The sequence below is a fragment of the Lipotes vexillifer genome, unplaced genomic scaffold (genome assembly GCF_000442215.2).
Source record: "Lipotes vexillifer unplaced genomic scaffold, Lipotes_vexillifer_v1.1 scaffold205, whole genome shotgun sequence".
Classification (NCBI taxonomy): Eukaryota; Metazoa; Chordata; class Mammalia; order Artiodactyla; family Lipotidae; genus Lipotes; species Lipotes vexillifer.
The window spans coordinates 2,616,553-2,633,202 of record NW_006781396.1 but is presented as its reverse complement, the minus strand read 5'-3'; the positions used below and the strand labels follow the sequence as shown (position 1 = coordinate 2,633,202).

Below are 16,650 nucleotides of genomic sequence, written 5' to 3'. Positions count from 1 at the left end.
CCCGTGGGCCTCTCTGCCTGTGGGGCTCACTCGTAATCCCCAGATGTTGAGTTGGCATGAGCATCCACGTGCCAGCCCCACGACAGCCATTATGATCCCCCGTCTACAGAAACAGAGGTTCTAAAGAGTTACCTGATGTGCCCCAAGCCACCCAGCTCCTAAGAGGCAATGCTGGGGTTTGAACCCAGGACTCTGGCTCCTGGCAGCTACACTGCTGTGTACTGACACTGACTTGCTGACCACGTCATTTCTCCTCCTGGGCAAGTCACTTCTCTTAGGGGAGTAGTTACGTGAGTGATGGCCCATCACCTGTAGACATTAGAGGTGATGCTTTTAAATCCACAGAATGATGTTTCAGGGAATAAGAAAAACACAAACAGTATATTCGGCATGATTCCAGTTTTGTAAAATCACACACACACGCACACGGCAGGAAGCCGTGTTAACCATAGTTATTATATATCTGGCTAATATATAATAGGAAGCAACTTTTTTTTCTTTTTTCTTTTCATAACTTGGGAGCTGTTTGTTTTTTTTAATTGAAGTATAGTTGATTTACAATGTTGTGTTAATTTCTGCTGCTCAGCAAAGTGATTCAGTTATATTCATTTTTATATTCTTTTCCGTTGTGATTTATTACAGGATACTGAATATAGTTCCCTGTGCTATATGGTAGGACCTCATTTATCCATTCTATATACAGTAATTTGTATCTGCTAATCCCAAACTCCTAATTTATCCCTCCCCCACCTTTCCCCTTTGGTAACCTAAGTTTGTTTGCTATATCTGTGAGTCTGTTTCTGCGGGCCTCTCACTGTTGTGGCCTCTCCCATTTGCGGAGCACAGGCTCCGGACGCGCAGGCTCAGTGGCCATGGCTCACGGGCCCAGCCGCTCCGCGGCATGTGGGATCTTCCCGAAACGGGGCACGAACCCGCGTCTCCTGCATCGGCAGGCGGACTCTCAAGCACTGCGCCACCAGGGAAGCCCATACATTCATTTTTAATATTCTTTCCTATTATGGTTTATCATAGGATACTCAGTATAGTTCTCTGTGCTATGCAGTATGACCTTGTTTATCCATTCCGTATATAATAGCTTACATCTGCTAACACCAGCCTCCCAGTTCATCCCTCCCCCAACCCCCTCCCCCTTGGCAACTACAAGTCTGTTCTCTGTATCTGTGAGTCTGTTTCTGTTTTACAGATAGGTTCATTTGTGTCATATTTTAGATTCCATATGTAAGTGATATTATATGGTATTTGTCTTTCCCTTTCTGACATACCTCACTTAGTATGGTAATCTCTAGTTGCATTCATGTTGCTGCAAATGGTGTTATTTTGTTCTTTTTTATAGCTGAGTAGTATTCCATTGTATATACGTACCACATCTTCTTTATCCATTCATGTGTCAATGGACACTTAGTTGTTTCCACATCTTGGCTATTGTGAATAGTGCCTCTGTGAACATAGGGGTGCATGTATCTTTTTGGATTAGAGTTTTGTCTGGAAATATGCCAAAGGAGTGAGATTGCTGGATCATATGTAATTCTATTTTTTGTTTTCTGAGGAACCTCCATACTGTTTTCCACAGTGGCTGCACCAACAACTTACATTGCCACCAACAGTGTAGGAGGGTTCCCTTTTCTCCACACCTTCTCCAACATTTATTGTTTCTAGACTTTTTAATGATGGCCATTCTGACTGGTGTGAAGTGGTACCTCATTGTAGTTTTGAATTGCATTTCTCTAATAATTAGCTATGTTGAGCATGTTTTCATGTGCCTATTGGCTATTTGTATTTCTTCTTTGGAGAAATGTCTGTTTAGGTCTTCTGCCCATATTTCTATTGGGTTGTTTGTTTTTTTGTTGTTGAGTTGTATGAGCTGTTTGTATATTTTGGAAATTAAGCCCTGTCGGTCATACTGTTTGCAAATATTTCCTCCCATTCTGTAGGTTGTCTTTTCGGTTTTTTATGGTTTCCTTTGCTTTGCAAAAGCTTGTATGTTTGACTAGGTCCCATTTGTTTATTTTGGTTTTTATTTGTATTGTCTGGGGAGACTGACCTAAGAAAAACATTGCTATGATTTAAGTTAGAGAATGTTTTGCCTAGGATCTCTTCTATGAGTTTTATGGCGTCATGTCTTATGTTTAAATCTTTAAGCCATTTTGAGTTTATTTTTGTGTATGGTGTGAGGGTGTGTTCTAACTTCATTGATGTACATGCAGCTGTCCAGTTTTCCCAACTCCACTTGCTGAAGAGACTCTTTTTCCCATTGTATACTCTTGCCTCCTTTGTTGAAGATTAATTGACCATAGGTGTGTGGGTTTATTTCTGGGTTCTCTGTTCTGTTCCACTGATCCATATGTCTGTTTTTGTGCCAATACCATGCTGTTTTGATTACTGTAGCTTTGTAGTATTGTCTGGAGTCTGGGAGGGTTATGCCTTCTGCTTTGTTCTTTTTCTTCAGGATTGCTTTGGCAATTTTGGGTCTTTTATGGTTCCATATAAGTTTTAGGATTATTTGTTCTAGTTCTGTGAAAAATGTCATGTGTAATTTGATAGGGATTGCATTAAAAATCTGTAGATTGCTTTGGGTAGTATGGCCATTTTAACAATATTAATTCTTCCTATACAAGAGCATGGATGTCTTTCCATTTCTTTGAATCATCTTCAGTTTCCTTTATTAATGATTTATAGTTGTCAGCATATAAGTCTTTCACCTCCTTGGTCAGGTTTATTCCTAAGTATTTTATTTTAGGGGATGTGATTTTGAAAGGTATTGTTTTTTTACATTCCTTTTCTGATATTTCATTGTTATTGTAAAGAAATGGAACCAATTTCTGTATGTTAATCTTGTATCCTGCTACCTTGCTGAATTCATTTATCCGTTCTAGTAGTTTTTGTGTGGAGTCTTTAGGGTTGTCTCTGTATAGAATCATGTCATCTGCCTATAATGACAATTTTACCTCTTCCCTTCAATTTGGATACCTTTTATTTCTTTTTCTTGTCTGATTGCTGTGGCTAGGATTTCCAGTACTATGTTGAACAGAAGAGGTGAGAGTGGACATCCTTGTCTTGTTCCAGATTTTAGTGGGAAGGCTATCAGCTTGTCACCATTGAGTATTATATTGGCTGTGGGTTTGTCATAAATAGCTTTTATTATGTTGAGATATGTTCCCTCTGTGGTCACTTTGGTAAGAATTTGTAGCATAAATGGATGTTGAATTTTGTCAGATGCTTTTTCTGCATCTATTGAGATGATCATGTGGTTTTTGTCTTTTCTTTTGTTTATGTGATGTATCACAGTGACTGATTTACGTATGTTGAACCATCCTTGTGAACTTGGGATGAATCACACTTGGTAGTGGTGTGTGATTATTTTTATGTGTTGTTGGATTCGGTTTGCTAATATTTTGTTGAGACTTTCTGCATCTATATTCACCAACGATATTGGCCTGTATTTTTCTTTTTTGGTGGTGTCTTTGTCTGGTTTTGGTATCAGGGTGATGGTGGCTTCATAGAATATCTTTGGGAGTGTTCCCTCCTCTTCACTTTTTTGGAAGAGTTTGAGAAGGATCAGTATAAATTCTTTTTTGTATGTTTGGTAGAATTCGCCTATGAAGCCATCTAGTCCTGGACTTTTATTTGTAGGGAATTTTTTTTTTTTTTTGGTAGTATGCGGGCCTCCCACTGTTGTGGCCTCTCCTGTTGCGGAGCACAGGATCTGGACGCGCAGGCTCAGCGGCCATGGCTCACGAGCCCAGCCGCTCCGCGGCATGTGAGATCTTCCCGGACCGGGGCGCGAACCCGAGTCCCCTGCATCGGCAGGCGGACTCTCAACCACTGCGCCACCAGGGAAGCCCGGTAGGGAATTTGTAAATTACAGATTCTATTTCAGCTCTAGTGATTGGTCCGTTCAAATGATCTGTTTCTTCTTGATTCAGTTTTGGTGAGCTGTATGTTTCTAGATCCTTGTCCATTTCTTCTAGGTTGTCAAATTTGTTGGCATATACATTTTTGTAGTATTCCCTTAGGGTTTTTTGTATTTCTGTGGTATTCATTGTTATGTCTCTTTTTTCATTTCTTATTTTATTTATTTGGGTTCTCTCTCTTTTCTTCTTGGTGAACCTGGCCAGAGGTTTGTCAGTCTTCTTTACCCTTTCAAAGAACCAGCTCTTGGCTTTATTGATTTTTTTCTATTTTTTTAAAAAATATGTATTTATTTATTTATTTATTTATTTGGTTGTGCTGGGTCTTAGTTGCGGCAGGTGGGTTCCTTAGTTGTGGCTCGCAGGCTCTTTAGTTGTGGCTCATGGACTCCTTAGTTGTGGCATGCATGTGGGATCTAGTTTCCTGACCAGGGATCGAACCTGGGCCCACTGCATTGGGAGCGTGGAGTCTTAACCACTGCGCCACCAGGGAAGTCCCTCTGTTGTTTTTCAAATCTATTTTATTTCCTCTCTGATCTTTATTATTTCCTTCCTTCTGCTGACTTTAGGTTTTGTTTGTTCTTCTGTTTCTAATTCTTTTTTTTTTAAAATAAATTTATTTATTTTTGGCTGAGTTGGGTCTTTGTTGCTGCGTGCGGGCTTTCTCTAGTTGCGGAGAACGGGGGCTACTCTTCGTTGCGGTGCGCAGTCTTCTCATTACGGTGGCTTCTCTTGCTGTGGAGCATGGGCTCTAGGTGTGTGGGCTTCAGTAGTTGTGGCTTACGGGCTCTAGAGCACAGGCTCAGTAGTTGTGGTGTCCGGGCTTATTTGCTCCACGGCACGTGGCATCTTCCCAGACCAGGACTCGAACCCGTGTCCCCTGCATTGGCAGGCAGATTCTTAACTACTGCGCCACCAGGGAAGCCCTCATTCTAATTCTTTTAAGTGGTAGGTTAGGTTGTTTATTTGAGATTTTTCTTGTTTTTTGAGGAAGGCCTGTGTCGCTATGAACTTCCCTCTAAGAACTGCTTTTGCAGCATCCCATAGATTTTGTATGGTTGTGTTTTCGTTGTCATTTGTCTCAAGGTGTTTTTTAATGTCCTCTTTGATTTCATCGTTGACCCATTGGTTTTTTAGTAGCATGTTGTTTAGTTTCCATGTAATTGTTTCTTTCTCATTTCTTTTTTTGTGGTTGATTTCTAGTTTCATGCTGTTGTGGTCAGAAAAGATGCTTGAGATAATTTCTATATTCTTAAATTTGTTGAGGCTTGTTTTATGCCCTAGTATATGGTCAGTCCTAGAGAATGTTCCATGTGCATTTGAAAAGAATGTGTATTCTGGTTATTTTGGATGTAATGTCCTGAAAATATCAGTTAAATCTTAACTGTTCTGTTGTATCATTTAGGATCTCTGTTGCATTATTGATTGTCTAGAAGATCTGTCCATTGATGTGAGTGTGGTGTTAAAGTCTCCTACTATTATTGTATTCTTGTCAGTTTCGCCCTTTATGTCTATTAGTATTTGTTTTATTTATTTGGGTCCTCCTACATTAGGTGCATTAATGTTGACAAGTATAAAATCCTCTTCTTGTATTGATCCTTTTATCATTATATAGTGTCCTTCTTTACCTTTCTTTATGGCCTGTGCTTTAAAGTCTATTTTGTCTGATACGAGTACTGTGACCCCCCACTTTCTTTTCATTTCTGTTTGCATGAAATATTTTTTTCCATCCCCTCACTTTCAATCTATGTGTGTCCTTTGCCCTAAAGTGGGTCTTTTGTAGGTAACATATTGTAGGCTCTTGTTTATTTATTTATTTATTTTATCCAATCTGCCACTCTGTGTCTTTCGATTGGAGCATTTAGTCCATTGACATTTAAGGTACTTATTAATAGATACGTATTTATTGCCATTTTAGCCTTGTTTTCCTGTTGATTTTATATTTCTTCTCTGTCCCTTTCTTTTTTGTTTTTCCTTTTGTTGTTTGATGATTTTCTTTTGTGTTATGCTTATGTTCTCTTCTTTTTGGTTTTTGTGAATCTCTTGTATGTTTGTGATTTGTGGTTACCCTGTTTTTCAGGTATGTAAGCCCCATCCTGTTTCTGCTTGCCTTAGACTGGTAATCATATAGACTCAAACACATTCTAGGAAGTGGAAAAAAAAAAAATCTACATTTTCTTACTCCCCTCCCCTACTTTTTATGATTTTGATGCCCTTTTACATCTTTGTGTTCATCCTTTTGCTGTTCACTGTGGTTATCATCACTTTCACAGACATTTGTTGATTTTTTTTTTTTAATCTGTGGACTGCCTTATTTAGGTGATTTGCTTTCCAATTGTGGTTTTCTCTTTCCTATATATTCTTACTTCTTTTCTATTTAGAGATGACCTTTCAATATTTCCTTCAGAATAGGTTTTGTATTTCTGTATTCTTTTCATTTTTGCTTGTCTGAGAAATACTTTATCTCTCCTTCTATTCTAAGTGATAATCTTGCTGGGTAGAGTATCCTAGGCTGCAGATTTTTCCCTTTCACGACTTTGAATATATCATGCCACTCTTTTCTGGCCTGCAATGTTTCTGTAGAGAAATCAGCTGACACCCTTATGGGGGTTCCCTTGTAATCAACTCTTTGTTTTTCTCTTGCTGCCTTTAGAACCCTCTCTTTAACTTTTGTCATTTTTATTATAATATGTCTTGGTGTACGTGTGTTTGGGTTTATCTTGTTTGGGACCCTCTGTGCTTCCTGTACCTGGATATCTGTTTACTTCTTTACGTTTGGGAAGTTTTCAGCCATAATTTCTTCAAATACATTTTCGATCCCCTTTTGTCTTTCTTCCCCTTCTGGAATCCCTATTATGCATAGATTGGCACACTTTATAATATCCCGTAGGATATTATTGCATATCCCATATGCGTAGTTTGGCACACTTTATATTTTTCCTTTATCTTATCCCATTGGCACACTTTATATTATCCTATAATATATTATCCCACATAATATATTATCTTATCTTGCTTTCATTTTTTTTCATTTGACTTTCTGTCTGCTATCCTGATTGGGTGATTTCCGTTGTTCTATCTTCCACGGCACTTATTCATTCTTCTGCATAGTTTATTCTGCTATTCATTGCCTTTAGTTGCCTTTTCGTCTCGGCAAATGAGTTTTCTAATTTTTCTTGGTTCCCCTTCATAGTTTCTAGTTCCTTTTTTACAGTACTCTGCATTTCTGTCGATAGCCTTTCTTAATTCCTTCAGTATTTTCATTATCTCCTTTTTGAAATCGGTGTCTATTAGAGTGAAGAGGTCTGTTTCATTGTTTGTTCTTTCAGGGGAATTCCCTTGGTCTTTCAACTGGGAGTGGTTCCTCTGCTTCTTCATTTTACTTATATTTCTCTTAATTCTGTGAGTTTAGGAGAAACAATTATCTACTGTGGTCTTGGAGGGCTATTTATATGTGGGAGTGTCCCTGTGTAGCTTGCGTGGGTTTAATATTTTTGGTGCGAGGGATGATTTTAGTATGGATGCATGTTGTCTCTTTCCTCAGCGTGTGCTGGCTGTTATCCCCTTGATATAGGGTGTGCCGATGCAGCGGCTGGTGCCTGGTCGTGGGGTTATTGGCAGCGATGGCAGCTCACGCGCACACTTGGAGCACGCTGTGGGAGCAGAGGCAGCTCGCCACCGCTCCTGGAGCCCGTGTAGGCAGTGTCCTGCTGCCTGAGAGATCACACAGGGAAAAACGCTGGAATAGCAGGTCCTCCCCTTGCCCGCACACACCGCCCACACAGTGGCGCATGGCCTCTAAGGCGGCCCAGGCTTCCTCTGTGTACACCCACAGTTGTGGTCGCACCAGACTCCGGCCCCTCAGGGTGTTCCCACGCAGCCCATCCCAGTCCTCTCCCCGGTCTGATCTCTGAAGCCCAAGCTTCCACACCCAACCCCCGTCCACACTGGTGGCCACGTGTCTCAGGCCTGGGGAGTGGAGAGCGATGGCACTGACCATCTGTGCAGGTTTCTCTCCATTCTAGCTGCTGCAGACCCGTTGCTGAGATCTCCTCCGAGGCTCCGAAGCCCCCCTGCTGATCTCCCCACCAGTGAGGGGACTCCCCAGGTGCAGGAACATTTCCTCTTTGACAGCTCCCTCCCAGGGGCACAGGTCCTGTTCTGATTCCTTTTTCACTTTCCTTTTTTCTTTTGTCCTACCCAGTTGCATGGAGATTTTCTGGCCCTTTCAGAGCTCTGAGCTCTTCTTCTGGCGTTCAGTAGATATTCTATGAGAATCATTCCACATGTAGATGTATTTTTGATGTATTTGTGGGAGGAGGTGAGCTTCACGTCTTACTATTCTGCCATCTTGATCGCCTCTGACTTTTTTCTTTTACTTTTTTGGGGTATTTTTCAGAGTTTTTAGAGTGAAATATTTTATATCCAGGAATAAAAGTTATTTAAAACAAAAAAGATGGACTTGTCCAGTGAGACCACTCAGGGAATAGGCATCTTCAGGAGCGGGTGAACTGCCTGTCTTTGGGGGTGGGCAGGCAGAGGCGGTGTCCATCTGTTATGGACACAGTTCCGGGACTTCCTGAACAGGGGAGTGGCTGGGGGCTGTGTTCTTCGATGAACTGTGCCATGACCGCCCCAAAGGTCCCTGAGCCTGTGGGAGAAGGGAATAATCCAATGCACTGCTCCTGTCCTCAAACTTGACCGTGCCTGAGAATCACTGGGGGTCTTGTTCTAACTCAGACTCTGACTCAGGAGGTGGGCCCAAGACTCTGCATTTTTAACGAGCCCCAGGTGATGCCGATGCTGCTGGTCCAAGGCCCTAGAGCCCTTTCCTCCTGGATTTGCCCTGGAGGAGTGCCCAGGCACTGCAGAGCACACGGATGATTCCAGAGGCAATTGCAAAGGTACACAGGGCTGTGAGGATGAGTGACCTGAGCTGGGTGACATTTCTGGAAGGACTCTTCAGAGATATAAAAAGACATGATTCCATCCGAGTTGTTGGGTTTGAGACCAGGTCCCCTCATGCTTTGGCTTCGTGGAAAGAGCTCAGTGTTGGAATTTGGTGGGCCAGGATTTGAAAACCAGCTGTGCAACTTGTCAGGCGTGTGTCCTTGGGCAGGTCATCTTGCCTCCCTCTGCCTCAGTTTCTTCATCTGAGGATAGGAATGCCTGCCAGATAAAGCCATGGTAAGGATGAATTAGGGTAACGTGTCAGATACCTGGCATGCAGTGGGCCTTTAATGAACTCTTGCTTCCCCTAACACCACACGCTCATCTCTTCTTGAAGGTGGATGAGATTTACCACGATGAGTCCCTGGGGGTCCACATAAACATCGCCCTTGTCCGCTTGATCATGGTTGGCTACCGACAGGTAAACCCCCATGTCAACAGGCAGTGTTTGAGGGAGAAGGGGTGGGGGGGCCAGAGCATCAGACCAGCTAAGGTATTGGGGAGGGATAGCAGCATCTAGGAAACATTTTGTTTCCAAAATTAGAAGCCCCAAGCCATTAGAATTGAGGTTTCAGTGGTGGAGGCATCTGGGGTTGATAAGCGGGGACTTATGAATTCCCTCTAATCAGGTAAATGGACAGTCCTCAACCCCTACAGCTGGAGGTCCTGCTCCATGAATCGGTGGGGAAAGTGGGGCTTAGGGGGGGGCCAGTGACCGAGACAAGTCCTGCTAGGGTTGTGGCCAGGGGTTCTGGGCTCTGTTGCTTGTTTTCCCCCTCTCCTCTAGGGGCTGTTGTGGAGATTAATGACAATGACTGCATAGAGGAGATGCTCAGTGCAGCACCTGCCTGTGGGTTACTTGAGGACTTAGCAATAATGTGAGTTCTCAGCAGACAGGTGCCCCAGCACAGGGCTTGGCACAGGAACGTTCCCTAAAACGGAACGGGGCTGTGTGCCAGTGGCAGCCGGAGCCGGGACCGTGGTGACCTTGGGGTAGGCCCTGCCGTCCTGCGGGCCTCGGTGTCCCCTGCTGCTGGGAGCACAGCGCAGGGTGCCTGCTGCAGTCCGTGGGCTCTGACCGGCACTCTGCTCTCTGGCCCCCCAGTCCCTGAGCCTGATCGAGCGTGGGAACCCTTCTCGCAGCCTGGAGCAGGTGTGTCGCTGGGCGCACTCTCAGCAGCGCCAGGACCCCGGCCACGCGGAGCACCACGACCACGTCGTCTTCCTCACCCGGCAGGACTTTGGGCCCTCAGGTACGCAAGGTACTGTATTTGCCGTGGCCAGGTGTGTGCAGCTGCAGGGCAGAGGCCAAGGCTGTCTCTGGGGCCAGGTCTTCTGGCAGCAAAAGGATCCTTGGGACTTTGGAGACAGGACCTGGCCGGACAGGTAGGCGAGCTTTGGAATGGTTTCTCGGGGGCCAGGGGAAGTGAAGGGGCCCCGCTCTGGTCGCTGCTGCCTTGGTTGAGCCTGGCTGGGAGTCAGGCCCTAGGCCCTGTGATCACCATCCCAGAGCCTGGCTGCTCGAAGGCCTCAGTGATCTTCAAGATGCCTCTGCCCACCTTGTATCCTTCTGTCCTCACTGCAGGCCGTGGGGCACCTAGGGCGGGGCTGGTGTGGACTTCAGAAAGGATGGCCCTGCTCTACCCGCAGATCCATGCCTCTCTAGCCTAGTGATCCAAACTCATTCATCTCCTGAGATTCTCCCAACTGTGGAATGGGAGAAATAGTAGTATTCGCCTTCCTCCATTCCCGGGCTGCCAAAAGGGCTGAGGGATGCATCCCACGTCTGTGACAGAGGATGGCTGAAAGCGCTCTGCAGACATAGGAAGCTTTGATCACCCCCAGGTTTCTGTATGGGGAAACCAAGGCACAGAGTGGCAACGAAGCTTGCCTAGGCCTCACAGCAGAGAGGAGACAAAGCTGAAACTCAGACTGGATCTCCAGGCTCCAAGTTGAGGGCTTTGTAGTGTTTTCTGGTTTGATGCTAGAAGAGAGGCAGCCTCTACCAAAAGGGCTGCTTGTCTGAATCCCTGAAGCCCCAAAGGCAGGCTTGTACGCACACAAACAGATTTACACACGTACGTGCATACAGACACACGCGTGTACAGACACGTGCATACTCATGCACAGACACACATGTGCAGACACACAGACACATGTGCAAACAGACGCACATACACGTGTGTACTTGCATGCCCTGTAGAGCACATCCAGACCTCCAGGACAATCGGGACCCAAGAAGCCTTCTCACCACAGCTTCTCGTTACACCCCCAAAACCATCTCAGATAAGAGAGGATTTCAGCAATTCCGAAGACAGGGAATAGCTATCTGGTCATGGTTGGCTGAAAGCCCGAGGCAGGGAGCGCTCTCTATCATCTCCCTCTCCCCAGATGTCTTCCCCAGCCCAGGCTGCCCTCCCAGCTGATTACGGGCCCTGGGGAGGCGGGGAAGCAGCCCCCATAGATCACGGGCCTCGCACACAAAGCTGCTTACTCAGTGCCATGTGCCGGCCCCCTGCACTGCCCGCGGCTCCTGAGGCGTGCGCAGCTGTGTCTGCACCTTGCCCGTGTCCTCCCCTCCCCCTGCCCGCCCCCCACCTCGCCAGAGTCTCTCACCTGTCCTCCAGGCCCAGCTCTAGGCCCCCGTAAGTCATTCCCTGGTCCCGCTCAACCCCTTCGGTCAGAGCCCTTCCCCCCAGCCACCCCACACACCCCTCTGTGCTCCTTGAACTCCGGCCCTGCAGGCCCACACCTAGGCTGACCTCGTGACCCCTAGTCTCCCTGCTAAGCCATGTGCCCCTCTGGTGTGTGGGTGTGCTGGGGGGATGCGTGGTCGCACCTGTTTTCCCCGTAGTCTCTAACACGGTGCCACCTGCTACCCCGCGTAGACATGTTTGGAGCTTGTTTGTTGACTCACCAGCGGACTGACTGGCTGGAGGGATGCAGCTCGGAAGTTGGCTGTATGCAGGCTCGGGGCCGACAGGCACAGAGAGCTTCCGGCCAGGAGGGAGGGCGGCAAGCCTTAGGATGTGGGGGCAGCTTGGCCCAGGAGTGGTACTGTGGGTGCATATACAGCGGGGGGCGCGTTGGAAGGATTCTTCTTCCTCCAGGGACCCTCCGGTGGTGACCAGGTCCGGACGTCCCTGCGGTGGCTGGCTCGGCGCAGACCTCGTCGAGTCCTACCTCACCTGCACGTGACCTCTCTCTCTGCCCTCTCTCCCTCTCCCTGGCAGGGTACGCGCCTGTTACTGGCATGTGCCACCCCCTGAGAAGCTGTGCCCTTAACCACGAAGATGGCTTCTCCTCGGCCTTCGTGGTGGCCCACGAGACTGGCCACGTGTAAGTGGCACCGAGGGGCGAGCTGTGCCTTGAGCTCTGCGGAGGTCTGCGGGTGTGGGAGGCTTCGCCCCACTTGGGACTCCCTTCCCAGTGTCCAGGCAGATGCCAGAGGAGCTGCCCCGACGGGGAGGGAGCCCTGGGGCCCAGACAGCAATTCTGGGCCTGCCTTGGGCCCAGCCCCAAATCCAGGGCCTTGGGAGACCAGATGTGGCCCTGCCTCTGGCAGGCCAGTAGCAGTGTCGCCTTACAGGCGGTGCTCTGCTCTCTGGGTGGCCTCTATCCCTCCATCTCAGCCACACCTCAAAGCCCTCCCAGTGCTCTGCGATGGAGCCCTGGCCTGAGTCCATCATAAACAGGGGCACTTAGACCCAGGCCTCGGGCCAAGCGGGTGGCGGGCTTGTGTGATCCTCGGGCCCGGATTTGGTTTAGAGCATGTTCATTCATTCATTCAACCAGTATTTCTTGAGCACCTGCGGTGTGCCAGGCCCTGTTCTAGAAATAGGGCTGCAGTGGAGAATGGGATAGAAAAGCACGCAAGAACCTACATGCTGGGAGAAAACAAATAATCCACCATCCAGTGTCTGGTGGTGACATGTACCTGTCACAGTCACGTCTCCTGGCCTTGTCTGTCCACAAGGGCAGAGCTACGGGACCCGCCCCCAGCTTGCCCGCCCCCAGCCCACACACAGACTGAGGGCTGTTTTCTGCAGCTGGAAGGACATGGGAATAAGAGCAGTGGGCCAGTCCCGAGGGTGAGCCTGCCATCCGTGGTTGGCCGTGCCCCTCTCTGCATCTGCCTGCCCCTGCGATTTCATCCCAGCCCTGCCCCTCAGTGGGTGGGTAGCACCTCCTCTCTGGGGCCTCCGTTTCCTCATCTGCAACACGGAGGCTGACACCAGGGAAACCTCTGAGGTCCCTTCCTGCCCTGGCAGCCAATGCTTCCACATATCCTGGAGCCAGGAGTTTGTCTTCCTGTATGTGGGGGGCAGGGCGTGTCCACTCTTCACTCACAGAGCCCCTCCCTCTGGGAGACAAGGTCAAGCTTAGAGGCCCATGTGTCTGTCTAGTGGTCAAGGCCAGATGCAGACGCCTGGGAGTGTTCAAGAATTTAGAACCTTTGGGCTTTGGTGTTAAATACTAACTAGAAAGAGCAAACTTTTACATTTAAACTATCATCACGGCAGGTAGGTACCACACACAAAGCTCTGGGTACCGCAGGGTCTAGGAGAAGCTAAGGAGGCTGGCATCCAGGGAGGGCGCAGTAAGGGAGGTCGAACTGAACAGAATGAAACTGGTCCTTGCACATGAGACTTTGGGTCTGGAGGGAAGACAGTGCATGGCGTGTGAGTTGTTAATGGTGGTACAGGAGTTCCCTGCTGTGGGAGGGCAGCCAGGAAAGGTGTCCTGGGGCCAGAGTGGGGCTGGAGCTGACCTCGGAAAGTGTGAGGATGTGGGTAGGGTTTGAGGAGGGGGCAGGAGGGCAAAATGAGTCGAGGCCCATTGGGGGGCCAGGCGGGGTCTCAGCTTCCATCCAGAGGGGTGGCCCTCTCCACTGCATGGTGGGAAACTGAGGCCAAAAGTCACAGTCTGAAGCCTGGTCAGGGCAGGGTCTCAGGCCCGCCTGCTCATCTCCCCAGGGGTGGGCTCCCTGGGCATGACTGAGGGCTCCCCTCTATTCTCCCACACCCTCTAGGCTCGGCATGGAGCACGATGGTCAGGGGAACGGCTGCGCGGATGAGACCAGCCTGGGCAGCGTCATGGCGCCCCTGGTGCAGGCTGCCTTCCACCGCTTCCACTGGTCCCACTGCAGCAAGCTGGAACTCAGCCGCTACCTCCCGTAGGTCACCTCCACCCTCTGGGCCCGGATGGGGAGCAAGCGGCCTGCCACTCGGTCTCCCCCAAGTCATCTCCCCTCCTAACACCATCCTACTCCTGACACATGCTCAATTCTGGGTTTGCTGGTCAGCTCCTGGGGCTCCGGAGACGTGGAGGCCCAGGACAAGCATTGGACTCAGGAGCTCAAGGCCGAGAATGGGCGCAGAGTGGATTTGGGCAGGATGGGTGCCGGCAGAGATACTGTCTCTAACTTCACGCAGCAGCCGGCCAGCGCCCAGTGTACATCCTGCACGGCGGGCTGACTTGTCTTCTTCTCTCAGTGCAGTGAGCCCTCAAATTGTCCACGAGGCAACCCTTAATCTGGGCCATGATGTGTCTGTAATGCGGGCAAAACAGGCCCCGTAAGAAAGCCACAAGCTGAGTGCTTAACCGCAGTCCTGGGTCCCCTTGCCCTGGAGCTCCCAGACATGGTCGTGGGTGGAAGCGAGGGGAGGGCAGGGCAGCCCGTCCTCCCTGGACAACACAGCTCCTGGCACAGGGCAGTGGGGGCGGATTCCTGCAGGCCTTCCTTGCTTGGTTAACACCCACTCCTCTGGGAAGGGAGAGCTTGGGAATTCCTGTCCCCACCCTGCTCACCTCCCTGCCTCTGCTGGCAGCTCCTATGACTGCCTCCTTGATGATCCCTTTGCACCTGCCTGGCCCCGGCCCCCGGAGCTGCCCGGCATTGACTACTCAATGGACGAGCAATGCCGCTTTGACTTCGGTACTGGGTACCACACCTGCTCAGCGGTGAGTTCCCACGGCCTCTGCCAGCTGGATGCCAGGTCAGGTCCTCCTGGGATGCAGGCTGGTCGTTCACAGAGCACCTTAGCCCAGGCAGGGTGACCAGGGCCCAGGCCCTGCCACTTTCTGCCATATCCCCGCCCCATGCAGTCCCACAGAGGGGTGGGGGGCCAGTGTGTGTGGTGGCTGGAGAATGCCTGGAAAGATGGGAACAGAGTAGAACAGAGAGGGTGGGCCACCGCTGGGATCCTGGCTGGGCTGGTCACCGGGGGAGTTTATCTGTCAGGTGGCCCGTGTGTCAGATCAGGTGCTGGGCTCTGGCCTGGTGGAGAAATACTTGCCACCCTCTGCTCTTTGGGCATTTGGCAGGATGTTTTGGGCAGACTTCCCACACTGGTAAAGTTCTCGTGTGCCCCATATAACCTCTCTCCAGGGGGTCAATTGCATGTGCTTCCCCAACCCTCCCCCACCCTCTTCCTGTACTTGAGGAGATAGATACAAGGGAGCAGAGCCCTGTCCCTACTCTGCAGGACAGGGCAGGGGAGAGCCTGGAGCCTGGCGATCAGCTAGAGCCACCTAGGAGAGAATTGAACAGCTGCTAACCAGGGCCCAGGTGGAGCCTCAGAGATGCAGACATCCCAGGGCAGGGGGCTCTCTGAGGGGTCAGGCCTTAGTGCCTCGAGTACCTCAAACCGCCCCCAACCAGGAACGCAGACCCCTCCTCAGCTCTGCAGGACCAGAAGGCCCTGTGTGTGGCCACCTTGCCCACTGCCCAGGCCACACTGGAACACCTGGTCTCTGCTTTGGGAGTGGAGAAACAGCTGGGATATGGGATTTCAGTGGCCAGATGCTGTGTTTGTAGGACACTAGTCTGGCCAGCAGGGGATGATAGGAGAGAAAAGGAAATTGGGGCTTTCCTGGACAGTCTGAAACAGAAGGGTGTCAACCTCTGGTGTGGCTGGGTGAGATTAGAGGGAGGTGGGAGTCCTGACCTTGTCTGGGTGCTGCAGGGCCTGGGCTAGACAGGCAGCCCTCTCAAAGCCCTCCACATGCACAGAGCTCAGGGGGTATCAGTGGACCCAGCCTCCCCAGAGCCTCAAACCCTGGTCCCTGCTCAGTCACAGAGTGGCCTCTGCAAAGGCAGGGAGGGAGGCCTGGGGAGGGAGACCAGAGGCGTGTGGGCTGTGGCTGGTGCCTTCTCTTCGGTGCCCTGTTGGAGAGAGGAGGGGTCGCCGAGGCCAGTGGCGCTTGGGGTGGGGTCGAGCTTGTGTGCGCGCGGGGCTCTGGCTAGACGGGCCCCTCCTGCCCCCGTCGCAGTGTTCTGGCCCCAATGCCCACCACACCCTCCCCTCGCTCTGTCACTGTCCTTTGCCCCCGGAAAACTCGTCAGAGCTGGGGAGCTAGTCCGGCCCAGTGACCCTGAACTTGTCGCGCAGTTCAGGACCTTCGAGGCCTGCAAGCAGCTGTGGTGCAGCCACCCTGACAACCCTTACTTCTGCAAGACCAAGAAGGGTCCCCCGCTGGACGGGACGGAGTGTGCGCCAGGCAAGGTACCTGCGGACCGGGGGCTGCAGCAGGAGCGCCTTCCCGGGGTGCAGGCCCCCCGGAAGGCCCAACTTGCTGCTGAGTGTGGATATGAATGCGTGGCGGGGGGCTGGGGGAGGGCTGAGGACAGGAGCCAGCCTCGCGTGCGGGCAGATGGGCAGGGAGTCCTCGCAAGAGCTCACACACACGCCCTCTCCTCTCCGGCACCGCAGTCCTTGGATTCTACAGCACCAGAGTTTGGCCTTGTCTCCCAGCCCATCGGCAGGAA

At 50.0% G+C, this 16,650-nt stretch overlaps 1 protein-coding gene across 2 annotated transcripts in view; it reads left to right on the top strand.

Annotated features, from left to right (window-relative positions):
• ADAMTS14 (ADAM metallopeptidase with thrombospondin type 1 motif 14) overlaps nucleotides 1-16,650 on the top strand; it is a 91,804-nt gene that overhangs the window by 51,483 nt on the left and 23,671 nt on the right. The window contains exons 5-10 of one of the 2 annotated variants that reach the window (XM_007454698.1): nucleotides 9,217-9,300; nucleotides 9,985-10,132; nucleotides 12,113-12,218; nucleotides 13,912-14,055; nucleotides 14,711-14,843; nucleotides 16,274-16,387. In XM_007454698.1, the coding sequence (XP_007454760.1) occupies nucleotides 9,217-9,300; nucleotides 9,985-10,132; nucleotides 12,113-12,218; nucleotides 13,912-14,055; nucleotides 14,711-14,843; nucleotides 16,274-16,387 (729 nt within the window). Of the gene's footprint in view, nucleotides 1-9,216; nucleotides 9,301-9,984; nucleotides 10,142-12,112; nucleotides 12,219-13,911; nucleotides 14,056-14,710; nucleotides 14,844-16,273; nucleotides 16,388-16,650 lie in introns of both variants that reach the window. The other variant, XM_007454697.1, reaches the window with a different exon arrangement.